At 40.0% G+C, this 24,236-nt stretch overlaps 1 protein-coding gene across 8 annotated transcripts in view; it reads right to left on the reverse strand.

Moving 5' to 3' along the window:
- The window catches only part of CSDE1 (cold shock domain containing E1), a 66,797-nt gene that overhangs the window by 13,734 nt on the left and 28,827 nt on the right, over positions 1 to 24,236 (reverse strand). Inside the window, exons 3-14 of one of the 8 annotated variants that reach the window (XM_075615351.1) lie at positions 16,718 to 16,831; positions 15,353 to 15,548; positions 12,952 to 13,061; positions 12,474 to 12,566; positions 10,724 to 10,821; positions 8,744 to 8,776; positions 7,426 to 7,510; positions 4,676 to 4,804; positions 4,462 to 4,587; positions 2,894 to 3,106; positions 1,338 to 1,478; positions 770 to 925 (exon numbers count right to left, since the gene is read on the reverse strand). In XM_075615351.1, coding sequence (XP_075471466.1) covers positions 770 to 925; positions 1,338 to 1,478; positions 2,894 to 3,106; positions 4,462 to 4,587; positions 4,676 to 4,804; positions 7,426 to 7,510; positions 8,744 to 8,776; positions 10,724 to 10,821; positions 12,474 to 12,566; positions 12,952 to 13,061; positions 15,353 to 15,548 — 1,380 coding nt within the window. In that variant the 5' untranslated portion in view covers positions 16,718 to 16,831. Of the gene's footprint in view, positions 1 to 769; positions 926 to 1,337; positions 1,479 to 2,878; positions 3,107 to 4,461; positions 4,588 to 4,675; positions 4,805 to 7,425; positions 7,511 to 8,743; positions 8,777 to 10,723; positions 10,822 to 12,473; positions 12,567 to 12,951; positions 13,062 to 15,352; positions 15,549 to 16,717; positions 16,933 to 24,236 lie in introns of all 8 variants that reach the window. The other 7 variants (XM_075615347.1, XM_075615346.1, XM_075615350.1 and 4 more) reach the window with 7 other exon arrangements.

Raw genomic sequence — 24,236 nt, forward strand, 5'->3', positions numbered from 1 at the left:
AAAAATTGCCAGAAGGTAAAGTACATATAGATTCAATTAGAAAGGCAGAATTAAGAGCCGAAAGTCAGTGGCAATTTAACAGGCCATATGAAACAGTAGTCCACTTTTAATGTACATTCCCCTTGTTGCCCTTTACTGTATGCGTAAGCAGGGCAAAAAAATACCTGTTTGGTCAACAGTCCCTTTGCTAAACTAGTCGTATAATGTTTTTAGTTTCTTTGCAGTGTGGCCAACTCAATTGGCAGTAAAAAGGGGAAGTTACATTTCCCTGTAAAATAATACGTAGATTTTCTGTCCAAGTCTATTTTGGATCTTCAATAAAAGTTCTATATTCTGCAATCACAAGTACTCAATGTATGTACATCAAGTCACACCAGGATGAATTTTTTTGTTTTTTTTCTGGTACAATTGCAGCATCTTAAATGTACAAATAAATATATTGAATAGAATACCAAATATGGTGGTCATATAAAACAAGTAACATTGAAGTGGTCTGTGATATGGTATTAGAACACCTGGTATAGCCATTTCTACAACTCATGTTTGTTCATTAGCACGGATTATCGTTTGTGAAGCGGCAACATATTCCGCAGCGCGGAACCAGGGGTAGGGTCACACACACATTACACAAACATGATGGCAACTTATGCCATCAGAACCTTTATTCCACTGCTAAAAGGGCCTGTGAAGCATTACACAGCTGGACCTTTCAGGGGTAAAGCTATAAACAATTGAAATGGTGTACGGTTTATGATGCCAGTGACATTACCTTTTCCTTGCCTTTGTTGGGGCTACTAGATTTAGCGCTGGCTTCTTTTTCTACAATGCCCACAAAACGATGATCTGACTGGGTGTGAAAGGAGACTGTGCCTTTGGGGAGCTTTTTAATTCGTATGGCATGATTTCTCTGGGCAGACAGCATGTCCTAGGAAAGAAGCAAAGATGCAGGCTAAGATTCAGCCACTAAGAGAATTTGTACAAATACATTTTTCACCATACAAAATAAATTTAAGGTCCACTGTGGTTATACAGAAACGTATCCTATCTGCACATTATAACAGCCTGCATCACAATTGGTCAGTGATGTCCAATAACCTCCAGATCTAACCCTAAACACAGTCCACATGCAAGGGCAAAATCGTAATGCCTTTTAGGGCAAGAGGTCCTGCAGTGCTATCCAAAACAAGGGAAAGAACTAGAGGAGAAACAATCAAGCCCAATGGAGAGTTTTTTGTTTTGTTTTTGGGAGGGGGAGGGAAGGCTTTTGACTTTACGCAAATCGGCTAAGGGAATGTGACCGGATGTTGTTATACTCCGTATAAAGAAGGTTTACTCACAGGGACAACAGTAAACTCTACTTCATCAGAAATGTGGAGCTGGTTTCCGTCCAGGACTTCACTGAAGTGAAAGAACATTCGGGCATCCCGATCAACACATTTTATAAAACCAAACCCATCCCTCATTGCTGCAATGACACCCTGTGAAAGGGAAACAGCTGTATGAATACATGATCTGGCTCAACAGATGTTACTGTGCTGTATTAAATTGGGCATCAGTCATCCAAAGTAGTAGGGCCGAGTACTACACATGGTAATTGCTTGTTTAGGAGAGGGAGGATTTTAATACCCATTATGGAGTATTATGGTAGACGTATGCAGTTAAGTACTCTATATACTTTTAGCCTTGCTCATCTGGCTTTAAAAACAGTTAATTTAAGGGTGACCGAATTTAAACAAAGCCAATTATATAAAGTGGTTTAAATTTGTTTTTAACCAGCTACCCGAGACTGCCCCTTTTAACAGGTTACTATTACGTTTCACAACTCCGTCCTAAACCGTATTAATAGCTATAAGCCAGACCAACATTCACATGTATGTTTTAAAAGTACTTACAACAGTTTGGTCCAAAGAGTCACACTATTGTAAAGAAATACCTTAAAAACATCAATGCAGGTGCTGTTCTTGCCTAGATCTACTGTACGGACCTGGATCCTGACAGTTTTACCCTGCACCTGTGGCATTCATCCACAAGTGCTCCTTCACCACTAAATAGTATTCGAACAGCATAGTGTGCGCACACTTTCACCTCAGTTCCTTAAACCAAAATTAAACAGGTTTGTAACCCAAAGCAATCGATGCTGATCGAGATTAGAGATATCCCTCGGCTGGAGAGCCAAGTAGTCAAATATTTAAACCCACCCAAAAAAGGTCTAGAAATTTGCCAAGTGTATGAGGTTTTTCTTTTAAGCTTCACTAAAGAACCCCAATTCCATCAACTTACCATGCTAGTCCAGCACCATTTACACTGTATGGGACTGTGGAATTAGTCATCAAGTATGCACCATTTCCCATAAGATTTGGGAAGACATGGAGCACAAATATTGCTCAAAATTATAATGAAGCTTAAAAAAAAAAAAATAATAATAATAATAATAAATAAATATAAAAATCGGCACAAACATTAGATTTTGCCAATAAAAAAACACTACTTCCAAACAGGTGAAGCATCTCTGTAGCAATGGTTTGGTATAATGTTCTAGTGGCTGTACTGGTCCACAGGAAATGTACATTTTTCAGAAGTTGTAATACACCAACACAAGTTCTTCAATATAAAAATTGTAGTGTACAGAAGTCTGACAGGTTGATCCATTAAAAAAGCATCAAACACTGCACAGACTATCAGTTGTCACTGAAATGTGAGTTTGTTGGAAAAAGCAAACCCAGATATTTAGGTTACCAGTTATTCTGTTTATTTATATACTCTGTTTTACCAGGAAGTAATGCACCGAGAGTTACCTCTCGTTTTCAAGTATGTCATGGGCAAATTCTGTTGGACTCGTTTAGAATAAAATAGTTTTCATGCTTTTAGAACAACCTACTGTAGCAATACTTGCCATTTCTCTGGACTCATCTGTGAAGTCAAACGTATCTGGAAGCACTTCAATGTTGGTTGCACGTTCTAGTTTGTCCCTTCGATCCGTCGATATGTTGAATCTCACGTGATCTCCTTCCAGAAGGGTCACCTTGGATTTAGTATCTTTGTCACCGAAGGGGAGTTCTTTAGGAATCACAAAGTCAACTTTGATACGTCCAGGTAAAGGGTCATTCTGGAGGAAGAGACATTTGGAGGCCAGTAAAGAGAAGAGCAGTCTTTGCACATTTAAAAAAATCAGGGGAACTTCAACTGACCTGCATCGTACAGCAAAAAATACCACTTGTGAGCACATACCCAGAATTCATTCCTGCAGTGGAAGCATTGTAATTGTATGCCAAGAGAATGATAAAGGCAGGGTTGCAGACCTGTCACACCTGAATGTGCTCACACGTGGTATTTTTTATTCATATTAAAAATGTATAAGTATTTCAAAGAGGCAATACTTTTAGCTGCGAAAAAGATGGCTGTACACACTGGGTAAAGTGCTTTTGAGAAGACAGTCATGGTGCAAGGTAGAGGAAATCAGGTAATAGTCAATTACAGGGTAGGCATTCTATTTTTGTGCTGTGCTGGTAATAAAGATCACACACATATATTCTCCGCATAGGTGGAAAGTAGGGGCCCACTGAAGCTGGAAACTCCCCCACCCCCAAAAAACCCCATGGTGCAACGTCACTTTAAGCAAATCTAGCCATACTTAAATCAAGTATTTGGCTGCTGCTTTCATCAAGGTGGCGGAGAGAAATGTATAAGTACCCTGATGCCCTTTACATTGGCAAAGATGCCTTGTATGTGGCTGCTGTGTCTTAAACTGCATGTTGCCGTTCCTAGGATGGCAGACTTCCATGGTTGACAGAGAGGTCAATATTGAAAATATTTATTGTGTAACTGCTAAGATTTGTTACTATTGTGATATTACCATTATATTGGTGTATTGCCAAAATCTACGTGGAACGCAATTAAAAGTTAGTTTCCCCCCAAAATGACCCACAGTGAAAAACAAACAAATGGGATGGCCTTTAAAAGCAGATGACCAACCTAGGTCATTGAATTTACTTTAACTTCTCTAAGGAGGCCCAAACACTTCACATGGTAACCACTACTGCTTAGAGTCACTTGCTCTCCTGCAGCAGGACAAACAGTTTTCCATATAGACTGCAAAAAGGGGTCATCAGTGAAGTGGGCTTACCCATCTCACATAAGGTTCTTTGAAGTCTGATGCCACTGAGGGCATTAGTCATCAAGCTCCATTATGGGTTAATGCACCATAATGGGTGTGAACTCTGCTTCAAGTAAATGAGCGTTAACATAGTTTTGGGTGTTAACCCATAATGGAGCTTGATTATCTGGTGGTAAGCGAGAGGGGCCCTGCCAGTCATTTATTTAGGTTATTAAAAAAGGTTTTTTTTTGTTTTTTTGTTAATCATTGCACGTGATCAGTTTTAAAAAGTGCATCACAACTGGCAGAAATGGAAAAGACAGATAATAACGGACTATTTAGCGGTAAAGTGCAGGACATAGCATTACCTGATTTTTGTTGGGTACTTTAGGGATAACTTTGGTAACAGTGCCATCAAAATGTTCAATGCTGATATCTTCAAAAATAACAGTTCCTTGAGGCAGCAGTCTTACATCTGTGGCCACCTCTTTGCCCTGAGAACGCAAATGAAAAAAAAAAAAGTTACATTGACAAGAAGCTTGGAGAAGAACAGAGCAGAAATCTGAAAAGCATCAAACATACGTTGCGATCCTTGATTGTAAACTCAACATCGTCACCAGGCTGTAAGGCTTCGAGGTCACCTTTAAATTCGCTGTAGTGAAAGAATATCTCCTTGACAACATCTCCTCTTTCGATGAACCCAAAGGCTTCCTGAAAGAGGAAAGCAAACACTGGCAGTTAGATGTAACCCAAAATAACATCAGTGGCATGGGTTGCATTAGACATTAAGATACAACCCAACTAGTTAAAATGGCAATCCATACCCTTATTTTATTTTTTCCATTGGATTGACGCAGGGGGTTCCTGTAGCTGAACCTCTAATTTCAGCTCTGGAGACTCCCTTTTTCTGGAGATACTTCCCTCTGTAGGGGGTGCTGGTAGCTGCTCCACTATGCTACCAGGGTTCATATAATAAGAGTTTCAAAGCTCCTGCACCCTGTGGAACATATCAGGTTCGGCTTCCTATTGGCAAACGTGAAGCAGGAGCTTTAAGCTTTAAAACCCAGCTATCTCAGCTGGAGCGGCTACCAGCACCCCCTACGGAGGTATCTCCGGAAGCAGAGGGTCACTGGAGGTGAAATTAATGGGGGTTCAGCGCTGGAGACACACATTCGAATTTCTCCTTTAAATATCGCCACTAAGCAAGTGAGGGGAACAAAAATTGTTTTAATGAAGCAGTCCAGCCTAGAGTGCAAGCAACTTCATTAGTGGGGGGGAAGATGGGGAAAAAAAATAGCACTCTTCCCATATTTGGATCCAGGTCAATGAATGCATTTCCTCTTTTCCCAGGTCTGCTGAATTCAAGCATATCAGCTGTCACGGTAGGGGTAGCCAGCCTTACATAATAAAAAGGTAAAGCCCGGCCGGCTGCCCCAATACTGTGTGTGTAATGTTTTGTGTAACCCCTTCCAGAAAAGAGTCTGATGTCTGGAAGGGGGAAAACAGTATAAATTGGGAACAGAGAATGTAGTAAATGTATATCTCTGTGAAAGCACTTTATTCCCTGCAAAATGTATTCCCCCCAGTTTAGCAAGCCAGTACTGTAAATCATGTGTAATCATTTCTCTGCAGGCAGACAGTAATTCATAGAAATGCCAGCTCGTGACAAAGGGATGGGGAGGCTGAGTGGGAAGGGCGGAGTATCAGGTCCGGGGACAGGCTCTCAGAAGGGTAGAGCCTTTCTTCCCCGCAGCCACCTTCCCAGCAGGAAATTTAGGGCTGGCCAAAGTGAGCCGTTGCCGGGTCGGAGCCCCGTAGACGCGATCCCCATAGGCAGAATTAAATTTGCCGCTTTCCAGACGCTCCATCATCCAGGGGCAATCCTAAACCGGTCCCCTTGCCCCATTGGTGCAGCCAGGCAAACCCTCGTCCTGTAATTGGTCGGCGGCTCCTGCTCCATGTTAAGGATAGCCAGCAGGGGCTATGTAAGGAGCACGGCCGGGGCAGAGAACCTGACTAGTTTTGGAGTCGGACACTTTTCAAAAGTGCTCTGTGTGGAATAGCACTGCGCTTGATGGAGAAGCACCGGAGAAGCCCGTCGAGCAAAGAATCTCTGGAGTAATCGGAGAAATGGCTGGCTGGAGATTCAAACGTGTTTTGTGCAGAATAGCACTGATCTCAGCGGAGAAGTACGGGACGTGAAGCGGACAGGATAAGCCTTCCGAAGCAGGCTCCTGCACTTAGGTGAGGCTAGACACTCCCCCTTTTGACCCCAAGTTGGTGAGTGTATATTGAAATTGTGTATTTTGTGTGTTGTGCGTTTGCTGGCTTGCCAGAATAAACGTTAGTTTATTCAATTATTGTGTCCTGTCTGGTGATAGTGATCCCAGTTGTAAAAAGGTGTTAAAAAAGTACTGATCCCCAGTGACATCACCTACTTATGTTTAGCAGTTATGAATCCACCATTAGTCAAAGAATGGACAAAACAAAGATAACTCCCCATCTAGTAGAAGGCTGACTAAATTTAAGTATATATAAAGTGTAATGACAGTTTCCACAGCCGTTGAAGCCAGCTTTGTCCAAGTGAAAAAGTCCCTCTTACGTTGCATGTCAAAGACCCTTCATCAGACCAGTTTGAAATGAGCAGAACTTGGAATTTAAGCACTGGGCAACTAAACAACTGACAAAGGGCCTGGAGAACCGCAATGTTACAGAGGGACTTTCACAGGGAGGATGCCGGCATCAGCAGCTGTGGAAACTCGCTTGGCTCTGAAAAACATGATATGGAGCAAAGTGACTCATTACGCTTTTTGTATATTTTGCATAGAAAACCAACCATTATATGGGAGCAATGCATTTTTCAGCAAGATTTTTTTTAAATAAATAGTTTAAGAGCATGTTCTCAATATGCCATTTTACATATTTTTTTTAAAAAAGATCTAGGAGTAGTCAGGAAGTCCCAATCTTCCAGAGCACTGTACATCAACATTTTTTTCTTTTCCTTTATTTGTTCTGGTGTGCGCATCTTTTATGCTTTACAAAAATTAAGGTTAACTTTGAATTTTATTTTTAAGAATCGGAACAAATTTTCCCATAAACAAAACCCCCTGCTACTTTCCACCATTTGAATGCTGCAGGGGCCGTAACCCCAGAGTGCTGCTGCCCCTTTGGCATTTTGCTTGGTGATTGGGATTTGAGGTCTGAGGACTGGACCATCTCTGGGGGAGCCCCTCGTTCAGGTAATGCCCACCCCAACCCCCATACAAGAAACTAACAGTCCAAATTAAAAAAACCACAATGGAACATGAAATAGATTTGAGATATTTACTCACCTTCATGGCGCAAACCACTCCCTGACAGCGCATTTGTTTCCTCTTCATCAGCAGCATAATGTTACGAGCGCTTACTGCACCAGTACTTGGAATAAAAAAAGCAGACATTATACTTGTGATCACACAATAAAACAGAAGAAGTTGGAGTCGTAGCAGTCAGACAAAGTAATATCCTACCAATAGATCACAGTGAAAGTCAGTTTGAAGGTACAGAGTGCTAAGTGGATCACTATTAGGATGTGGGTTTCGCGCTATCAAATTTTCTGCGGCAACTAGATTTTCAAAAGCCTTGGTTTATCAAAGCAAAAAATAAATAAATTATGACTTACAGTTGTAACAAATACATGGACCCCACTGCTTTACAGCTAGTTAGTTTTGTTACTGTCCCTCAGGTAACCTCCCTGTATCACAACAGCTTTTGTCCTAGTCAGGAGTCCACTGATCACCTGCTGTAAAGCTCCTTTTTATGCCCTGCTTCAAGCTACCAGCAAGTCTTGAGTTCTTAGAACCCATGTGGTACCTCTTCCCTTTGTTTTCCCCAAATAAAGGCCCCCCAAATAAGATACTATAGGGATGATCTCCAACTTCTACACCAGGTGTTTCAGATTAAACTATTTAAAATCAGTCCCAAACATTGTCCTGGTTGGACCTACAACATTCTCAGTGGGCTCCAGAAGGTAAGCAGAATAAGGCTACGCTTATAGTGTCGGCGACGCAACGGTGACGTCAGGCTACAGTCGCTGTAAAAATAAAAAAATGAGATGACTTCAAGCGATCGCGACAAAGCCGTTGCGTCGCGCTTACAATAAGCACACGCGACGGCAGCAATGCATTTGTTTTGACGCAATGTTGCGTCGCTGTCACTATAAGCACAGCTTTAGGCTCAGTGACCTTTCCTGGGCTTGTTTCCCAAATTCTGTCATGTTAAATCAATTTTAGTTTATTACAAATGCCTATGTTTTATTTGGTAATCCTGAAAAAGGTCAACTATGAAGAAGAAGAAAAGAAAAAAAACCTCAGCTAAAATGCTGAACAATGTTATTTGGTAAAGTAGTCTGGGGGAGGGGAAAAAAAAGATAAATTAAAAAAAATAAAAAGAGAAAGATGGAGAGCAAGAGAGTTTGCCGACCATCATTGATAAAGAAAGGAGAGACCTGTCATTTCACAAGCCTACTATAAAGGGAGCTCATTACTGTCTCCTATTATATTCCAGATATACTTTAGAAGCCGGCTCTCATGAAAATCTGCACGGCCATCATACCAGCCAACTAACCCCAAGTAACCCTGTGTTCAGGATCCTGTCCTTCTTCATATTCACCTTAGTTTTTCTAAGTTGCCAATAGGATCTCCACTGGAAATACAAAACAAGGACAATCACTGCCACTTTAGTGATCTGGACCTGCTTCACAGCATGAACTAAGGCTTATAGTTATACGAAACAAGGTAAATCCTAGAGCACTCCATCACAATCACACTGGCTTCACAATTTGCTCAGCATTGCTAAAAATGTCATTGTACAGCCCCATTTACTTGATTTATTTTAGATAACAGAAAACTGCACGTTGAAGATAAGGCCCACTAAAAGCAGTACGTTTAGTGGGCCTATTATAAAACAGGTAAAAAAGTTTGATAGCCAAGCATAATGAATCCCTTATAAATCAAGTTTAACATGACACACTTTAAATGTAAACATACATTTTTTTTTGCATATAACATTGTCTCCGTTGTGATGCCATAAAGGAGAGGGTGGAAGGGAGGGCGGGGGGGGGAGAAACTGTATAAGATGCAACCCTGATAAGCCGCTTTCACAAATCCTTAAAACACATTTTTTCTACATTGATTCCTTAAAATAAGTGCTGAAACATATCAGATTTGCAATGGCGTAATTGCATTGTCAGGTCTGCAGATTGTGGCATCATTATTAAGATTTTTTTTTTTTTTAAGGCACGTAAGGGCTTCTTTTCAAAACGTAAAACAGTTTTGTGCTTTAGCAGCCTATCACATCAGACCTGAGTAGTACTAAAATGATCAATGAAGTTTAGATTAACAAAACTAGATAAAGCTATGTAATGCAGTTAAGTCATTTTCTTTTGTCCAGACCTCAATGTCAAGACCACTTATTTTATTATTTTTGTCACCACAAGACTACACTCTGAGACCTGCAAGATTTTTAAAGCTCGGCACACCAATTCCATCCTTCATGTTGGTCCACTAAAAGTTATCACAGCCTACAATGAATATACTCTTGGGACCACATGATTGAGCAATTCCTGTACATGCTTTTCCAACTAAGGAAAATGGAAGATGTGCAACAGTTAAAGAAGAACAGTTTCACTCAAAATGCAGCATGAAATGGTAATTTACTCATCAAAATTCAAGTGAGAGCACAATGCACATTTTTGAACTCTAAAAATCATGCAAAGTTCATTAGTTTTTTTCCCGCATACCCCGCTCACCCAGAGGTTGCGTTAGAGGGAAAACCGGCGGACTTAAATTTAGAGGCGTATTTTTACTCCATAAAAGTAAAATCTGAGCTGTTAATTTCAGCTCTGGGTACCCCCCGTTTGCAGAGATACTTACCAGAGAAGATGTCGCAAGTCATCCATGGAGTTTTAAATACCCCACTTCACACAAGCCAATAGGAAGCTGCAGCGTCCTATTCGCCCTGGTCAAGCAGGAGATTTAAACTTCAAGTTTCCTTTCCATGGAAGGGACCTAACAGGCGACACCTGACCCCAGTAAGTATCGCAGGAATCAGGGGGTTCCCAGAGCTGAAATTAACACCATTCCCCTGCCTCCCATACATTTAAATAAAAATACTCCTTCAAGGAACAGTTGAAGACTGTGCTTAACTGTGTAAGGCTGAGCTGTCAATTCTGGTTTCTTCACAATTTAACTTCAAGTCTCCATTCAAAGACCATGCTGATCCCATTGCAGGATGATCCATGTTGGAAAGATTTACCGCTCCTGAAGCAGAGTGGTCAACCATTGCTCTGCTTGCCGGAGTTGCACCCCACAATGCATTGCAAGACATTACATTGGGAAGCAGAGCACTGTTTCACATTCACTTCATTTTGATGTGTGGCTGACATTTATGGAGTATTTGATGCCTATGCAGGCATAATTGTCACTCTTTCACCCAACCACCTGTGTATCCGTTAGGGACTGCTCTATTAGTTCTATATTTTCCAGATATCTACCCACACTTGATAGTTAACACTTTTATAGATGCACAACTATACCAACTTAAGAGGACCATTGTAAAGCAGAATGTATATGTCATGTGGTTCAAACTTACTGTTTATTAGTTTCAATTATAAAATTTATTTTATCTCCAGTTTCCAGATGAACATTTCCATCCACATCTTCAGGGGTGTAGGTCAGATAGAACACCTCCTAGAATGAAAAGGTCAAGCAAAATATCCCATGAAATTCTGTATAAAAGCTATACCAAGACCTCAAGTTGGAAAACATTCTTTACTACCTATGTACACTCTACGGCCATTACGTATATTTTAATGCAGTTATCTTTTTTGGAAACCCATCAACACAGAAACTGGTTTCAGTTTCGAAAACTGTATCCTCAAAATATACAACTTAATGTATGCTACATAAAATATAACATGTGTTTTCCAAAGATAACTGGTCACACTACAGTCTATATTATCTCACAATAAAAAAGGGACAATCGATCCGGGACCACGGTGTATTAATGGCAGCAACATGTTTAGGGATAATGGTATCTGGGTGATGTGTTTTTTTTTTCGGGGTTTGTCTTTTACGTGCCATCATAATCAGCCAGTTTAATTTCTTCAGTGCCTCCGAATCGGGAAGGGTTTGTCAGTTAAGTGTTCTTTACCCGTATTCCACCCGGTCCATACCAGAGAACCAATAAAGTTAAAGGAAGATATGGAGGGGAACTCTGGCGGTACAAGCATTTGCTGAGCACAGCGACATCGCACAAAGGGGAGCAGACAGGAAATCACACCTCTCCCAAATCTTACTTTATATCATAAAAAAATAATTTTAGGTGTCAGATTTTGGCAATAACAAAATAAAACAATCTTCATTACCCAGATGGGACCCCTTAAACATGTTACTTGAATTTGTGCACAACGGTCAATGGAGGGATTGAATAAACAAAAAAACTGACCCTCAAGCACCATTTTAAAGTTTTCACAGTAAACTGCCTCCTTTTCCCCTATAACCTTGGTCTCCTCTATGGAAAGGGTGGAATAAAAAAGGTAGTGAAAACACTTTACCAATACTCGCCCACTTAAAGGGATTTTGTGCTCAATTTACAAAGCAACCAGATCTTTGCTTTAAGAATGGTTACCTTTAAAAAAGGCCGAACGTTAAAAATAAGAAACGTAAAAAATATTTGTGTGTTGGCTTCCAAGGATTGCAACTTGAATACCCAAAAAGGGAAGCCATGAGTAATGTGTGTTTGTGTGTGTATCCATGTTGTGTTTTCCAAACCAATTCTGTAGGACTCCAAGATACACAATGCAGCATGTTAGTGAAAGGGTTAATGCATCATATGCCCATGCCAGCGGTTAAAGGGGCAGTCCCTCCGAGAAGTAAAGTGAACTAATGGCAGATTTCTATAGGACAAACGTAGGCTATAGATGCCTACATTTTAAACAAATCAAACAAGTATATTTAAGTAGTAACCACATGCTTTGGAGTGTTAACACTAACCACATAAGATATTAGGTGAAAAGTGTGGAAACCATTGTATATGCTGAGAGATAGTTCATCCGGAGTCTCTGATGTTGTGTTTAAACAATTTATTTTGCAAACATTAGAGATTACAAGGAAAGAATAATAATCAGCCAACATTCAAATTAAGCAGATCCGGAGAAAATTCAAACTCACTTATTTGCTTCTCTTGTAAAAATAGTCAAAGTTTTAACTTTAGGGGGAATGTAATCTTTCACAAAAAAGGGAGCCGATTGAATTGGTAAGTTTACTTTTGAAAAACTTTGTCTATGTAGGACTGCCCCTTTAACAAAGACAGTTCAAGGCAAAGCGAACAATTGGTTTACCCCGTTGCGTTCGTAGCACACACTCCCTGAGGGACTCTGACCGGGGGCAGCTGGAGACTTGCTTTCTAAGTTGTGAGGCACAGCGCACACAACCTATCGGGTGGAAGAGAACAAGAAAGAACTGCTGCTGAATGACCAAAACAACCAAATTTAAAATAGCCCTCAACATCTTTCAAACACTGCGCAAAAAGGAATTCTTAGAAAGGCTATAGAACACACTTTACATTCATTTTCTTCTTGGGTTTGCTACTTTCAACTAGTGTGTATACAATATATTTATTTTTTAACACCTTTATTTCTTAGGTGTATATTTACACACATTTATAAGAGCACAACGGCATTTTGAAATACCACCCGTCATTTAACCAAAGCCCTCAGCCTGTAAACGTCGATTTTACATATGGCTTGTAATGACAGACTACTTCAAAAATCCAAGTCTCCCAAGTGATTACCACAAACAGAAAATAAAAAGACTTACCTGTCCATTGATTCTTTCTTCTGGCAAAATTTCCGTTTTTATCTTTACCAGTTTAACAGCAATTGGTTTGCCAGTTCGTCTGTCGGATGACACTTCAAACTCAACATCATCTACAGAGAAACAGAGGTAAAATCTGGTTTTGTAATTACACTTGATATATGTAAATGTCTTCAAAATTTTTTTGCAGAAACTTTTCCCTAAATTGCAAGTTTTTTGTAAACATTTGCATTGCAGGAAATGTCAGCAATTTTAGCCATGAATTTGAGAAGATGGCAGTATTACATGCCACGTGACTTTAGACCGAGTTTTAAGGCATGGCAAAATTTGTTGCGCTTGCAAAAATATATAAAATGCCAATTCTGCCCAAATCTAGAGAAATACACACACAAGGCTAATCTACACAAATTTTACTCAATGCTTGTGCAGAAAGATTTCGCTGGTATTTACTTAATTCAATGATTCCTCTCAGTTTCATCTTTTTGAACTTAAATAACTGCCCTGTTAATGATACACGAAATTAAGGGTTAACATTTCAATCTTTAATACTGGTAAACAAGTTACAGGTCTTTAATAGCTCTTAATTAAAAAAATAAATAAATAAAAAAAGAAAAAGATATAGATATATATTTTTTTTAAGCGTACTGCACCTAACCAATGCTAGCTAGTATTTCCTTATAGTGAAAGGCACAACCAAAGAGTTTTAAGTTCACTGAATCAGCGTAGGAATTGCAAGAGCTAATATAACTAAAATTCTAACTGCATTTCTAGATAAAATATATGTTCGAACATCCAAGACTTATGTACTCCTACAGTCATTATGTATGTGCAGAAGTTAATGGCCATGAAAATTTGTTTTAGCTTAAGTCATGAAACAAGGTTTAATACAAAGACAAAATAATTGAAGTTCAGCATTTCTCATCTATTCCCAATCAGCCTCAATTTGAAGGAGAATGTTTGATGCCTTATTTTGGGCAATAGAGACTAAAGATTTACAGAGAGCATTACAACCAAAGTAATCTCTAGTCTACGGGCACCGAATACACCAATGCTGATAAAAGCATATTTGACACAAAACGCAGACATGGGGATTTGTGTTGAGAAGATTTTCCAATTTCTCTGAATAGCCTATGCGTCGCACTTGTTTTGTGAGAAACTAATCAAAATCAAGTGCAAGACCACTTTTCCAGAAGAGCTTGGACTGAAGGAGTGGCTCAGTCAGTAAATGCACCAACTCCGACAACACCCGTTTAAAGCTGCAGTTCAGTCAATATCCTGCATGTGTGTTTTTTTTAATAAATCAGTCCTGTAGTAAGAAAAAATCATTTTAGCATTTTCTGTTTTTAAAAAAACAACTTTGAAAGACCAATTTTCTTGTATTCTATTTTAACAGCCATTTGCTAAGGCACTGCCCCTTCATGTCCTGTCACAAGCCCTGGCACACCCCTTTGTCAGCCCTGCCCTCCCTCTAGCACATGTCAGTGCAGGAGTGCTCATGAATATTCATGAGCTTCCACTGACTGACAGAAGCAAATAAAAACATATGCCAGCTCTAATTATGTCACCAAATTTCGCCTATCAATACATGGAGAACGAATTGACCGGCAGCTATACAGTTCTTTAGGTAATTAGAGATTGCACACATGAAACTATTGAAGTAAAAAAATAAATAATAATAAAAAAAACTGAACTGCAGCTTTAATGCAGGGGATTCTAGTTCAAGCCCTGGTGTTGGCTCCTTGTGCCCTTTATTTCCATGCATCTCAGGCACCAAAAAATAGATTGTAAGTTCTACGGGTCAGGGATACAGGTCTGCAAAAATGCTATGCACAGCACTGTGTACACTGCAAGCGCTATACAGGAATCAGAGAAATGTTGATTTTCAAGCAATTGGGTGATTTTCCCCCCTCCTAGATCCCCAGACAGACAAATCAGCTCTCATTTTACAACCAACGAACAGGATAAAGATGATCAGAGATCTTAACGGGTTATCCCTCTAGGATTTTAATTTAAAAATGTTAAAGATTTTTCTGTAAGCAAGGTGAACTGAACCTAAGGAGGGATTGATGTTCTCTATCTGCTCCCTTTTGTCTAAAGTCCCTATTTACACAAAGGCATCTTCTAGTCTGCCCCCTTTAGCTTTATTGGCTCTCTAATAAGGACAGGGTGGGCTAAGAATATATAAAATAAATAACTGACAAAACAGTCCTCCATTCAGAGGCTAAGAAATTCAATTGGTATTACACTTGACAAAATCAGCCAAATATTTGCCATTAGCCCTATTCAAATTGTTTAGGGAAGCAAATTTCGACTTAAAATTCTTTACAAAAAAGTTTGCGTTCTGGATGACCACGCGAGTTTGAACCTTTAAGCAGCTCTTTATTTAGTAGTTAATATTTCTTACCTCCCACTTTAAGCTCTTGGAGGTTTCCATTGTACTGTGAACAGTGGAAGAAGAGTCTAGCTTGACGCTCTGAACATTGAATAAATCCATAAGATGTCAGCAGTTTTTCAATAACGCCCGTTTCACGCAGTGCTGAAGTACCATTGGGGTACCCATTGTGTCCATTGTTGTGGAGAAGGTTTGGATCAAAGCTCATCTAGTTTGAAGATAAACAGAAGAACTTTAGCCAATCACATGCACACAGATTCAATTTGAAAAAGTGTCGAAGAACAGACTAGGTTAACATTTCGATAACAGTTATTAATGCTGCAATATGCCCATTAAACAAATTGACTGAAAACGTATTGTTTATAAAAATAAGAAAGAAAACAGTGAACAGAAACAGTGTACAAAAGGTTTAGAGAGCCAAACTTAAAAAGCAGAATGTTAAGACAGAAAATGCAGGGAGGCATGTAAACAGAGCAAAGTGGAACGAGGTGAGAACAGGGTGTCTTGCGCCTACTTTTGTGTATTAACTATAGTCCATTTGGACAAACTTCACAACCGCAATATAAATATTATATTTGACAGTGGGATAAAACTCGAGCTAAAAATGCCCACTTCAGCTAATTACAAATTTGTGTCAGACATGACAGGACTGTGGCCTGAATTCAAAGATTTGAAGAAAGACCTAAACAGGGTTTACAAAAAGCCAATGTTAAATCCTTAAGATCAGAAGAAAAATAAATAAAAAAGGGGGGACACGGCCAACAAGACTGCACGTGGGGGAGGGTGACCACATTTAAGAATGACCTTCTGGGAATACAATGGACCTAAAAATAACCAACTGAGTTCAGTTGTAAACACTCCTCTAGAAATAACCCATCATACTTGGTTATTAAAAATGGCCACTGAAACATGACAAGAGGTATTCTTACAGACCTGATCAAAGTTCATATTAATTAATGGAGGGGAGAGAGAATATATATATATATATATATATATATATATGACAGAAGGTACTACAAAAGAAAATCACTTACAGTACAAAGTTTACAAAACACGTTTACAGATCTTTACAATCAGACATGTAAACAGGAAACCCCAGCCTTAAGTGACAAGAAATTGCCACACAATTTGTCCTTTGAGACATTCTGCTCTCCCAAGTAGTGTGAGTATTGCAAACATGCAACAGTTTCTTTAACCAAACACCAGTGCAAAAACACACTACAAATTCACAAATAGCGGTCATGTCGTTTGTAAAGTAAAAACAAGCAAAGTATTGTTATACACAAGTGGGGGGGGGGGGGGGGGGGAGAAACTTGACAAGTGCTCCAAGTCTTGTGCATAAATCTCATGCCAACATTTGTGACTTCCCTGACTTACAGATCGTTGATATAATGGGGTCCTCTTCTGTTTTTTAGACCCAGGTGGAGTAGACGAATGAATGGGAGAGGATGCCGCAGAAGGGGTGAGGGGTTCTGATGACACAGCATAAAGCTTCTCCATCACACACAGCGGTGATAACACAGTATAATGTTAGATCGACAATCAGAAGACCTTCAAGCCGTGTAAAAAAAGGCTATGTGATTTTTTTTATCCTATTAAAAAGCATGTATAAGTCAGCTGGAACACAAAACCAAAACTATGCATCACAAATCACAGTCAGACATAAAATGTTGGTGTATAAAAACAGCCATGTAATCCTCAGATGCCTTAGCAACAGTCTGGTTGGGAAAGTCTTGTGTGTACACATTTGACTTACCACTCGATAAAAATCATAGGAGTGAACAATTAAGGGTCTGGGTACCAGCACTCCAGGTGTGCAATAATTTAGAAGGGACATTTTCACTTCTCTAATAGAAGGGTGTTGTGCTATACTGAACCTAGGTAGAGCACTTAGGTTTCTTTATTGAAGATTAAGAGCTTTTGAAGTCCATGTGTGGAGACATCAAGACAACACAAGGCACTGCAGGCTCATTTCATGGAAAGGTAAAATTCCTGTTTGATCATTCACAACGCGATTCTTAGACATGTAGCACTCCATAGTACCAATTGAAATTAAGGTTTGTTCATTTACCAAATCCAGTGGCCCAGAAGGGCAGATGTTGGCTTTACAGTAGTGTGATCTTGGACAGCCCTACCTTGCATCCCTTGTGCTAGCATACAAAAAAAAAAATCTATGCGAGTCACTGCAAACCCCACCTGAATCTCAGTGGTTGTTGCACTAAAATGTTACTTTTAGAGAAATATCTTGTACATCTCCCCAATATGGCACATGTTACATGGTTACCACAAGGGTACATCTTATATAGATTTAAGATTTAGAGGTCTAAATTCATATTGACTTGCATTTTTTCTTTTAATTTTAGACTCGTGCATTCTAGTGACAAATCTAAATCCTTCCAATACTCAGTTTCCAGCAGGTCAGGACAAGGGTAGGAACAAATCTCTTAAGTGACTAAGCAAGCTTCAAGCAGTCTAAAAATAAGCTTAAAGAAAATAGCATGTGTACTGAGGCAAGAATATGCCGATGGTATGTAAAGACAGGATATCCAAATGTTTTCATGCAAGGTAATAACTACCAATTTAAGTAATTAAACTAGCCAAGTAATAGACTTCATGGTATTCATCCTTGTGCTATATGTCTTTGAGCAACAAAAAAGGGATAGGCAGCACTCCAAAATTGCAATAAACTAAAAATGCAGGGTGCAAAAGGAACAAGGACCACCCCAATTCCTCCAAAATAATAACCAAAATACAATATAGTGTGTTCTAGCACTCACTAATACAATACTATAAAACATTGGATTATGCCAAAATGAAGAATAATAGAAGCACAAGATATAAAAAAAAATTGGAAAAATGCAAGTGAAACATACAAGTACACAGATGACCCTGAATGCAAACACTGTAGGGGAACAACACAGGGGAAGGGGAAAGACAGGGAAAACCACAATGGGGAAGTTGGGGGACGTTTTGGGGTTAAGACCCCTTCCTCTGGTCCTATGGGACCAAAAGGTACTTCTCTAATAATGCATCCCCAACAGACTAAGGACCTGGGACCTCTTCTCTTTTCTCTTTACACACACTCTCTAGGTGACCTAATAACATCTTTTGGGTTTAAATATCACCTCTATGCTGACGACACACAAATATACTTTTCAACACCTGACCTTACACCTGCTATACAGACCAAAGTTTCTGAATGTCTCTCTGCTATATCATCCTGGATGGCCCTCCGTCGCCTTAAACTCAACATGGCTAAAACAGAGCTCCTCATACTTCCTCCCAAACCTGGCCCTACTACCTCCTTCCACATTACTGTTAGAACTACGATCATCCACCCAGAAGCCCAAGCACGCTGCCTAGGGGTCACACTCGACTCCTCTCTCACATTCGCCCCTCACATTCAAAACATTTCTAAAACTTTAAAACTTGTCGCTTTTTCCTCCGCAATATAACGAAGATACGCCCTTTCCTCTGTTGCTTGACTGCTAAAACTCTGACTCAGGCCCTCATTCTCTCCCGTCTTGATTACTGTAACCTCCTGCTGTCCGGCCTTCCTGTCTCTCACCTGTCCCCCCTACAATCTATCCTAAATGCTGCTGCCAGAACCACTCTACTCTTTCCTAGATGTGTCTCAGCATCTCCCCTCCTGAAATCCCTCTCCTGGCTTCCAATCAAATCCCGCATCTCACACTCCATTCTTCTCCTCACTTTTAAAGCTTTACACTCGTCTGCCCCTCCTTACATCTCAACCCTAATTTCTCGCTATGCACCATCCCGACTCTTGCGTTCTGCTCAAGGATGTCTTCTTTCTACCCCCTTTGTATCTAAAGCCATCTCCCGCCTTAAACCTTTTTCACTGACTGCCCCACACCTCTGGAATGCCCTTCCCCTTAGTACCCGACTAGCACCCTCTCTATCCACCTTTAAGACCCACCTTAAGACACACTTGCTTAAAGAAGCATACGAATAGCACTGTGAACATTCTGAACACATGATTCATAAAGCTTGGCCCCCTGCAGACGCACTTACCAGAACTCCCTCCTACTGTCTCTGTACGTTCTCCCTACCTACCAATTAGATTGTAAGCTCCTCGGGGCAGGGACTTCTCTTCCTTAATGTTATGTTTGTCTAAAGCACTTATTCCCATGATCTGTTATTTATATTATCTGTTATTTATTCGATTACCACATGTATTACTACTGTGAAGCGCTATGTACATTAATGGCGCTATATAAATAAAGACATACAATACAATACAAAACACAATACATGAGGAAAGGTAATCAAATAAATGCACTAATGCAAAGACAAGTAAGCAAAGTCCAGATGCAACAAAGAATGTATATCCAAGTGTCAGAGTCCTCAATATGTGAATCGTCAGCTCTCACTGTTTTGTTTAGTCTGTTTGGGACGCAGGGTTAGCGAAGTATCTTTGGTCCTAGAGGACCCAAGGGAATGGGCCTGAACCCCAAAACATTGCCCTCATACATCCCTTTTCATCCCTCCCATTTTCCCATTGTGGTTTTCCCTGTCTTTCCCCCTTCCCCGTGTTGTTCCCCCAGTATTTGCATTTGGGTTCATCTGTGTACTTGTGTGTTTTTCACTTGCATTTTTCTCATTTTTATATTTTGTGCTTCTATTAAATTCTTCATTTTGGAATACTCCAACGTTTTATAATATTCTATTAATCAGCAAGTGCTGGAACACACTATTGTATTTTGGCAATATGTCATTTAATGTGACCTCTGACCGGGACAATTTAGCAACAGCTGGAGACGGGTGTTCAAAGTAGAGTCACTTTAGAAGTGTTAAATGTATCTATACTACTGAATCAATTAGAGAGTTCTAGCATCTTCTGGTCACCTATGGAGAGTAAAAAGGTATGTAAAATTACATTGTATGTCTGATACCTGGGACCAGGGCCGCAGACAGGTTTCCCGGGGCCCAGAACTAGTTCTGACCGGACCGCCCACCCCCCAAAAAAATAATAATTAAAAAAAAAAACAACTTCCCACCACCAAATACATACAAAAAAAATCCCCACCACCGCAAATATATAACCTCCCCCAACCCGTAAATACTCCAATATACATATAAAAAATATCCCAACACATATAAAAATACGCAAGCTCCCCCAATACATATAAAAATACAGAATTAGCTTGTGCCAAGCCGAGCCCGGTGTCTGCGGGGGTCCCCTGGCTGGGGGGGGGGCCTGGCGTTGCAAATTTCCCTCGACCTCTGTCAAGGCCCTGCTGCCGGTCGCAGCTGGGCCCCGACTCAGCTGCCTGCAGGACCTATCCTCTATCCCACTCGACTGAACTTACACTGCCGGTGAGCGATGGGGCTCTGACGTCACTGCGTGGCGCGCCAGAAGCTGGGCCACGATTACTTCCAGCGCGTTGACGTTAGAGCCCCGTCGCGTGCCGGCAGTGGAAGCTCGGCAGCGTGAGACAGAGAGAGGAAAGGTCTTGCAGGCAGCTGAGAGCCGGCGCCCGGCCACAACTGGCAGCAGAGACTGGCCAGAGGTTGGGGGAAATTTGCAGTCCCCCCTCTCGGCGGCCCTGCCTGGGACTTCCACCATCATGTATATACACAAGAAGTCTATGCTACTTTCTTGATCTAATTTATATTTTCCTTAATGAAGCATTTGACGTTACGATAGTAGGTAGGGTTTCCAGCACAATCAAAAAGAAAAAAAGACGGCGGCTTGAGAGATGGTAGTGCTCTGCCCAAAACGTTACTCCTCACACAACGACTTTTTGTCAATGCACAACAGCTGCTCCACAGAAAAAAAGCAGACGACTGCATAAGCCACATCTGAAGTGTAGTGTAGAGTATCACCTTCTTTTCTCATCAATGTACTGGACTGTGCTTTGCATGGACTAACATTATTTGGGCTAGAGTACCACTTCATACCTATATTAGTTCTCACAACAGGTCTTCAAATAAAGCCATTGTTTGTTTTTTGATTGGGTGCTGAAGACAACTACCATAAATTGCATTTGGAGTATTAGAGAAGTGCTGGCTTCCAGTCACCAACTTTTTTTTTTTTTATAAATCCCCTCTGTTTTTAGAAGATTGCTCTTGTTTTGTGACAGCACAGTGCTGTTCAAAAAACATTTACAGTCATTTAGTGAACCAATTAAAAAAAAAAAAAAAAAGTAATTTTTAAGGTGTAAACATTTTAAAGCAAGCTTCCTTTTTCATATGCATAATTGTAACCAGAGTGTCCCCTGGTGCTGAACCTCAATTTCAGTGCAGGAAAGAACCGGTTCCCTGCGAGATGCTAGATCAAAGCTAACTCCCACCTGTGGAAAAAATATGCCTGTCATAGGGATTCGCAAGCCAATAGAAAGCCATGTTTGCTCCATGAAGGACAGTAATTATATTGGTAATCGAAATAACACGCACGGGAAACAGCACAATTTCTGTGTTTAAGTCCTGCCACCGGATCCATCCAAAATCATTAATAGTGGGATTAGGGATTTAAGAATGGAAGTTAAAGGAATTGGATATACAGTGGAAACATGTAAATTACAGTCACACTTGGCTAATAAAATATATCAGACGTTACCGGTCCTACATTTTCTCAAGGATTGACAGAAGAAACAATCTACACAAGAATGCTGTGAAGTATTTGGAGTACATGCTATGAAATGTTAAATGATCTGGGCAAGTGTCGATAAGGTTGTGAATGTTAAGACAAAGGACGACAACATTCAACAGTGCTTAAAGGCCGCACAGGTGCAATGTTTTAAAAAGGCGAAAGGGTGACAGTGTGTTCGCAATAGCTTTTCAGGACTCCATGACAGTGGAGTGGATGCATATAGTTCACTTTGCATTAGTTAAGTATCTGCATTACGGTTTGACTCTTGGTAAATGTACCCTACGCAGCTAATTCTATGCATAAATCTAATAACCTTGCAGTAGATGAGATTTTACACTGACTTGTAAGTGAGCCTGCTTAAGCAGCAGGAGCGAAGAACTTTACTTGTGCCATTCTTAAAATACAAAACTTCAGGTTACTTGAAGATGACAATGGTGACACATGGTGTAACCGTTCTGAAATGTACCGATCTTAAAGTGGATGCGCAAAAAAATCTTAATGTACAAGATACCTTTACGCAGTGGGCTAAACCATTTGTGCAAGAAGTAGGATTCCAGTTAGCACAGTATTAAGACCATCGCTATCGTTGTGCATTAAAACTACAAAAACATAATTAAAACAAAATATTTCCAAAAGGGAGGCTGGAGTGGAGGCAGGGGTTAGAAATGTATTTACTCCGATAAAAAAGGATCCCAATAAAATTGGCAGCCATTCGTTTTTATAAAATTCACATCCAAGATATAATTCAGTGTACAAGAAGATACTTAGAAACTTATTTTAAAAATCCAGCCTTTTTAAAAAAGATATTACATCACTATACCCAATACTACATCTGTTATTTTAAGTAAAATTATTATTATTTTTTTCTTTAATCCAATAAGCATAATGGGATGAAGGGGGAAGTGAGTTAAGAGGGGGTGGGGTTGAATAAAAAGGCAAAAGAAAATGTTTTCTAATTAATAGAACTAAAAATGTGTTGTAAGGGAGGACCATGAGCTAAACTAAATATATTGGTATCAAACAGAAAATAATGAAATCTTGGGAATTTCTAAAATATAAACTATTTAAAAATAAAACATTAAATAGCCTTGGTTGAGATGGAGGACTTGTACCTACCATAGCTCTGTATGCGCTAATTAGGGATTATTAGAAGAGTTCTAGTATGGTGAAAGAACTTACTGATCGGCCATAAGGTGATAAAGTCAGTCCGACTGGAGGTGCATTGCCCAGGTTGGCACTAACGTATGCAGTAGGGGAAGAAGGCGGCATGGAAAATGCAACAAATTCTTTCCAAGTGCTTGCCATATTCCTACTCCTGTTTCAACTTAATTTTACAATGCTGCATATAACAAAATCAAACAAGACAACCTGATCAGTTCACGTGTGGCGGGAAGATGCAAGATGCCTTCCCTAGAATATGAAAATGGGTTAGGGTCTAGACTCACTCATCTGTGTGCTGTAGAAGGTCAAGCAAAGCTAATTAACCTTACCCAACTTGCAGCTATGAGGGGACACCAAATGGAAAGGGGACAGCAAAAGCAGGAGACAGACACGAGCATAAAGACAAAGTTTACAGGTCATCATTTGAGAAACAATTCTTGCATTTTCCCCATGAGGGAAACATAAATACATAAAAATCAAACAGTCATAACATACATTAGCAAAACTAAAGGCAAATGGACGCTTTGCTTCAACAATACCGATTCTGCTGCATAAACTTCGATTCGAAAATGGTCCAGAATGGAATGCAACATGGGATTAAGTTTCATGCATTTGGTGTTCTAGTCCTTTACATGCATGATCATTTTAAAAAGGCAATATATAGTGGAGTGGCAAACTAAACAGACATGCAATGCCTTCTGCCATTTTAAGATCGGTTTCATATTTCATACCACAACATTGACAAATCTTTTATTAGGTATTCATATCCGACAAAAGAACGAACTCTGCAGACTTCAGGAATTATGGCATGGTTTTAAAACAAGTCTTTTTCCCCCCACCCAAAAATAGTCATTTGGAGAAGCGTATTAAGGTTCACACGTTTTTCAGTATTAGGTGATACAGCTCGACCCCGTTACTGCGTGATCCGCTATAACGCGGTTTGAGCATGGACCCAGAAAAAAAAAAAGAAAAAAAAATATTGAAATTTTTTTTTTGCGCCCTGCACCCACTTACAGCACCCACTTACAGGACCACACTACACACTCACAACCTCTCCCTACCTTTGGTGTCGGCTGCTGAGATCGGAACGGGGCATCAGAGCGGGAAGTGAGGCTGCTATGG

Source organism: Ascaphus truei, chromosome 9 (genome assembly GCF_040206685.1).
Source record: "Ascaphus truei isolate aAscTru1 chromosome 9, aAscTru1.hap1, whole genome shotgun sequence".
In the NCBI taxonomy this organism is placed as follows: Eukaryota; Metazoa; Chordata; class Amphibia; order Anura; family Ascaphidae; genus Ascaphus; species Ascaphus truei.